The 7230-nt window shown below is 36.3% G+C and overlaps 1 protein-coding gene across 1 annotated transcript in view; it reads left to right on the top strand.

Moving 5' to 3' along the window:
- Positions 1–5283: 5283 nt before the first annotated feature.
- LOC106874129 (serine/threonine-protein kinase PLK1) overlaps positions 5284–7230 on the top strand; it is a 153919-nt gene continuing 151972 nt past the window's right edge. Inside the window, exon 1 of the mRNA XM_014921746.3 lies at positions 5284–6460. Within this exon, the coding sequence (XP_014777232.1) occupies positions 6227–6460 (234 nt within the window). The 5' untranslated portion in view covers positions 5284–6226. The remainder of the gene's footprint in view (positions 6461–7230) is intronic.

Here is a 7230-nt window from a genome sequence, read left to right as displayed (position 1 = left end):
GTGGCATGATTAAATAGTCACATATGGAACCTGAGATATAAAAATTTCCATTAATGAAAAATATAGACTTTTTCAAGTTAAACATAAAACAATGTTTTATGGGGTGTCTATTTACTTTTGTCGTGTCTGTGTACATGCATACATACATACATACATACATACATACATACTATTTGGCCCTGGTTTGCTTCTACGAAATCAAAGATATAATTAGGGTTGTAAATGAACTTGAGGAGAAGCGTAAAATAAGAGCTGATATAGATCACTGTCTCAAGGTGTATTGGTAAATTCTATTTATCAGAACAAGGTACAAAAGAAAATGGACCAGTTCTCCGAGAAGGTTGTGCATGGGTACTTGGCACGAAAGAGACAAGCCATAGAAGGACATGCCACTTTGATGGTTACCTCCATGCAATTCAAGAACAAGAGATCCCCACCAAGTACCCGCATAAAATATTGACGGATAACAAATGTAGGCTATGCAAAGCCAAGACTGGTGATATCAATCACATTGTTGCCAACTGTGAGAGAATGTCTTCTTCTCATGGGGCATTATAGTGACCAGAACAGTTTGAAACAAGAAAAGAAAATAGAAAACACCAACAGACGAGGTTAACTATATTAAGATAAATTAAAGCATCCACTAAGCTAAAACACAACTGGCCAGATACTGCTGTGTGGAACGACAAAAAAAAACAATTAAAAGTGCTCTGTTGTAAAAATCAGCTGCCCTCTGGATACCAATATGGTTAGAAAAACAAAGGAGAAACAGAATGACTATGGGCCACTGATAAGGAGTTTGTAAATCTAGTACACAACACATACTTTCTTTTTCATACCTATTATCTTTTGGAGTACATATATATCGAGACAAATACATGAAAATATACATATATACATGCATGCATATGTACATACATAGATACATGCATACGTACATACATACATACATACATACATACATACATACATTTATCTGCAAAGTAGCCCTCTGTACTTTAAGCAGGATAAGAGTAATATTATGTGCCCGTATTCGGGATAAAAATAATAACAAATTACAATAGTAAATATGTCCAATGTGGCTTTTGTCGATGAGTATTTTAGCATTTCAGCCATGTAAATTACCAATTTATTGAATTATCGTATAAGTGAACCTCGGCAGCTTCAATGTAATGCGACAACAAAGTTCGCCTTTTGAATTAGAGGTATAATTAATCTGGCGGGTTCCAACCACTTTCGGACTATCTATTTTCACTTGTAGGCCTAGCGTGGAGTCTAGGTTATGGCAAAAGTTCAAGATGCCATGCAGTGTCTGGAATACGGTCCTAAGATTGTGAATATAATTATCAAGAATTTCGGAAGAAGGAAACCCTCACTCACTCACTCACTCACTCACTCACTCACTCACTCACTCACTCACTCACTCACTCACTGAACCATTCACTCACACACATGTATACAAAAATGTATGCATGTATATATAAACGCGCACACATATACCTACCAACATACATACATGCAAACACACACACACGAACACACACATGTATGTAAGTGCATATATATATATATATATATATATATATATATATATATATATATATATATATATATATATATATATATATATATATATATAGCGTCCAATAACACTATCCGTATCACGTCCTCACTTTGTTGTGTTTTTTTGTTTTTGTTTTTTTTAACTATATATATATATATATATATATATATATATATATATATATATATATATATCAAGTCGCGGTATATCTTGAAGCGAGTACAGCCATTAAAAATAGTTTGAAATAACATTCGATTAAAATCTCTCCGAGTGGTTAAAAAGACCGAAGGGTAACATGCACTCCCCACCCCATACGCACACACTCACACACGCACACACAGGATATCGCAGTTACGGAATCTTGTCATTACGGAAATTGTAAGCACAGTGGTTACTATTTTTGAGATATTGTCAACAATTTTGTTCTTACCAAAGATGGGATAAATTTTAAGAATTTTAGAAACTAAATTCACAATAGGAAATTTGTTCAAATTTGGCCAGTAGCTATGCATTTTCTCTTTCTCCATCTTTTTATTTATTATTTTTTCCCTCTGTGAGCTAATTCAACTGACCGGGTTTTTATTGATCTCAACATACCTGCCAGCATCTAACCATTTTTTGCTCGGCATCTGCTCATCTTGTTTGTTGTTACCTACTTTAATCAAACAGTAATTCCTCCCACTCGATTCCTTTCTTTTTCTTTTTTATATTTTTACATCTATCCAAAGTAACAGGACATTTTTTCCGCCGCTGTTGCTACTATTGGATTTCACGACTACTGCGTAATGTATACTACAGTGGTTCCCAGACTGTGGTCCGCGGACCCCTGGTGGTCTCCAAAGGTAGTACTAGGGGGTCTGTGAACATGCTAAGCTGACAAACCTTTTAATATCCTGGGGTCCGTGGGAAAACTCTTTTAAATAAAAGGGGTCCTTGGTAGTGAAATGGTTGAGAACCACTGGTATAGTATATTATTCAAGATGACAAAAGCGGAGATCTCAACTGGAAACAAAAGTAGTTTTACGGAATGGATTCGTAATAGTATTGCTTTGGACATTAAACTTAGTGTTTTACAAAATTTTGAGATGGGAGGGAAATTCAACCATTCTGGGAAAAATATGATAACTAGCAACGTCTGCAACGGGAACAATACTTGACAATGAAGATAACATTTAAGTCAAGTAATTAAACAAATCCTCCGTTAAATGCCCAGCCATTGCTCTTTCAAAGATCTGAAGTTATGCATAAAATGGAAAGGCTCATGGGGATGTGGTTTGTTGATCTGACTGGGTGGAATGTGCTGATAAAAATAATGGTCGTTCAAAAAGAAAAATAAGTTTGAATTACGATCTGTAGAAAAAGGAAAGTGCAACGTCTTATGTGATATCTTTTCTTGTAAATAAAGACTGAAAAGTTTGAAAAGTTCAAGAGATGCTTTATTTTGTACAACATGAAAAATGACCCATGAAGCTTGCAGTGCTGATACAAATTCTCCTGATAATTGGTTTGAGAAACTGCAAAATTATTGTGGAAGTTTCCACACAAAAACTAGGGTACAATGTTGATAAAGCTAGGATTTTGGGACGTCCATGGCTATTAAGACGTTTATTGATTTGAAGAAAAATCAGTACCATGCCAGCCTTCCATAACTCGTCCAACGCTTCTTGTGGAAGAATCTGCTGTTGATGGTTTAGTTAAAGCTGCTATTTGTGTATGACTCTCAAAATCCAAAAATTTTCAAAAACCTATCTTATGTTTAATTCATCTGTGATTTGGTATTCAAATATGAAGCCTTGGATCACAACAAGCCTTTCCATAACTGAATTACAAACTTTTTTAATTCTGCAGTAGAAAGGGAAAATGCCAAGTGTAATATTTCCGGCAAAGCATTGCTCATTTTAGACAATGTGCCAAGCCACATTGTGAATTTAAACGATGTTTCTGGTAATGTGAGAATGGAATATATCTCAAAAACTCATCTTTGCTTCAGCCAATGACTCAAAGAATAAGAACTTTGAAACAACTAATAAAAACTATTCATGAGAAGGCTAAGCATGCAGTTAGAAACTTCAGGAAAACGTTCAGTGTTATAGATAACAAAGTCGAATGAAACCTTCCTTAGCTACGAATGATGTTTGGCCACACATACGATATGGATGATTTGCTAAGTTCCTATAGAGATAGTCTGTCTGATGAAGAGCTGATGATATCAGAGTGAGCTGCAGAGTAAGAAGCAACTCAAAGCAGGTGATTGCAAGTCTTTAGTGGCAGCCATCATAATCGTGAACATAACATAAAAGTTTCTAATTGAGTTCATGATGAGCTCTGTTCCTACACTGAGCTCTAGACAGCTGGTGCGCCGTAAACGTCAAACAACTTTAAGCCTGTTGGCTACAGCTTTTAATGGAGGGTTCTTTAAAGATTGAAGCCGCGCTGGAAACAGATCGAAAAAAATGCGGTCTTTGCACGGTGGAAAGTATATACGTCCTGCTTAAACAGTAGAGCTCCCGAAATTGCCTAAATTTTAGAATGTGCATTATGCGAATAAATTCATATTGTCCAATCGGAGCATCCTACCAACGCCAGATTAATAGCATCGCACCCTATGGATGCAGCTGGGCATATTCTTTCTCTCTGTTTTTTCAACCTTCCCAGCACTTTCACTTCACCATACTCACAACACGACTCTACAAACTCAACAAACTCTTCACCTCTATAAAGTAACACTCTCATCCCTTGGGCTATTCCTATCACTACAACAAAATCTCTTTGACAACTCATATATCTAAACTTAGCATTCTTCCTCCATCTTCCTTTCCATCTTATTCTCAATAGTATCAACAGATAAAAGACAAACTTGCAGCATGTACCTTTCTAGACATTCCAGGACTCAACATACTTAACGATGTAGCAAACATCCCATAGACACTCTAAAAGACAGAAACTAGGCTTCAACATATTTATACAGACATTGTAGTTATTGAAAGTTCGAGGACGTAATTTAGGTTTGTGTAAATATGAGCGACCACTTACAGTTAAAGCGTTTTCTCGCAGTTTCTCATATATTACAGCCAGCTGGATTTAAGATATTCATTGAAACTGCCTGATGATTGAACAAGGCACTTGGCTTCAGATTTGTCCCAAACAAAGTAAAATATCTCCGCTATAGCATGAAACGTGAGTTGTTGTCAAGACTAAAACGCTCGTGCGCGAACACACGCACAAAGCAACTGACATTTCTCTATAATAATGTCTGAATAAAGACAATTTTGGAAGCAGGACACACATACACACTGTTAATGCGTACACATTCACATAATGAGATACAAGCACTTTCACAGAGCTTGCAAATCCGTCCAAGATATCCGCACATTCATAATATACAATCCCAACACTATCTATCTATCTATCTATCTATCTATCTATCTATCTATCTGTCTGTCTGTCTGTCTGTCTGTCTATCTGTCTGTCTGTCTGTCTATCTGTCTGTCTGTCTGGCTATCTATCTATTTATGTTTGTCTGTCAGTCTGTCTGTCTAGTTACCCGTCGGACTGTCTGTCTAACTACCTATCTAAATGCAACTCAATTCGTATATACCGTACACCCACTCCCATATATACATACATATTCATGCATATTTCGACTGTATATAAATATACATATTCATTGTATGAATATGCATGTATATTTATATACAGTCGGAAGAAAAACCTCCTACACACGATCTTCGGTACATACAACAGGAGACATAACTCCCACAACTAACAACACATACATACATACATGCATGCATACATACATACATACATACATACATACATACATACATACATACATACATACATACATGCATACATACACGCATACATGCATACATACAGCACTGGAGCACTGGAGACAACGACACGGCCATTAAAGTTACGCGTACTTACATAAAGAGCATCGGAGATAGCTCAAAATGTAAAGACATACACAAGTACACACACATTCTGCATGTCTCTTACACAATCGTCAACAGATACACAGACACAGACCACATGCGACACTGAACACATACTCTGTCATAAAGCAGCAGAAAGAGTTCCCACGCACACACGCACACACATACAAACATTTCACTCTTGCTTATACTCCTGACAAACCCTCTTACACTACGTTTCTACTAATATACTCATTCACATACAAGCACACTGACATACACACACACTCTCTCTCTCTCTCCCTTTCCGTCTCACACAACTCTCTCACTCGTATAAGCTCTCTCTCCCTCTCTTACTCACAACACATGCGCTCACTCTTACAAACACTCTTCTACATACACTCCCATAATACAGACACACACACTTTCACGCACTCACTCCCGTACACACGCTGTAACACATGCGAGCGATAGCAATACAAACAGCGATGAGAAGTTATTTTTTTAAATTTGTATTTTTATGAAGCTGTCCCAGTCAGATCCTACAAGTGTGCGTTGTACATGTACACAAACGCGTGTTGTATATAATACATACATATATAACATTTATACTCATACAAACGTGTGTATGTGTCTCTATGTAGCGTATTTCTCAGCCTGTTCTCTCTTATTTCTCAAAACAAGACAACGAACAACCAGCCAAGTTGCTACAACAGGACAGTGGAAGTGACACACTGTTGGAATGTCGCCCGGAGTAATAGCCCGGGCCACTAAAGCGGTCACTGCTCACGTGAAGGAGCTAAAGGGAAAGTCCAGTAGTAATAGTGGGAGCAGTGGTAGTAATAATAATTGTAACGGTAGTAGTAGTTGTAAACCTGAGTATGGACCTATTAAAAGCCGTGATAATATACCATCAGATATGATCCATAACTTCAATACAAACACCACGTACAAACGAGGGAAATTACTTGGGAAGGTAAGACAAAAAGACCTGTTGTTTTTTTGTTTTTGTGTTTGTTTGTTTTTTATTCTACACTTTATTTTTGTTGTTAATGTTCTAATGTGTGTGTGTGTTTGTTGTTAAGCTTGGTGCTGATGGCGGTGTTGGTGTTGGGAGTCGTCTGTATTACTATTGTTGAGATAGGTTGTAATTGTTTGTGTTATTGTTGTTGATGATGATGATGATAATGATGAGATCGTTAGACGATCGTGTTTGATAGTTTTATAAGAAAGAAAGGAAGACACCGCGAAATGTAACGAAGAGTCAAGACTTGATTTTGCGATATTGCGAAATTTGTTTTTCTTTTTGTGTTAAACGTGCGTGTTTGTGTTTGGTGTTAGTATAAAGGTGTATGCCTGTTGTGAGATATTGACCATTCTAGTATATGATATGTACTGTTGTATAGTTTAATGTTATATAATGCTGTGTAAGTTGTATTATATTTTGCGAAATGTACAGTTGTGTAGTATATAGTATAGTGTGGTGTTGTGTAGCTTAATGTTATAATAGTATTGTGTTGTATAGAGTGTACAATATAGATTGTTGTATCTTGTATATAGTGTATAATACTAAACAGTAAGTAGATTGTTATGTTGTATTTGTATAATGTTGGATTGTGTTGTATAGTCTGATATGATAGTCATACTACTGTATAGTCTAGCTTAATATGTTTATCTAGTGATGTGTTGTATAGTGTGTACAATGTAGAATATAAGTAGATTGTTGTGCTGTATTTTGTATAATTT

This window comes from Octopus bimaculoides, chromosome 10 (assembly GCF_046866305.1).
Source record: "Octopus bimaculoides isolate indiv1 chromosome 10, ASM4686630v1, whole genome shotgun sequence".
Taxonomy (NCBI): Eukaryota; Metazoa; Mollusca; class Cephalopoda; order Octopoda; family Octopodidae; genus Octopus; species Octopus bimaculoides.
Note: the sequence above shows the minus strand (reverse complement) of the source record. Positions and strands in the feature narration are given on the sequence as shown.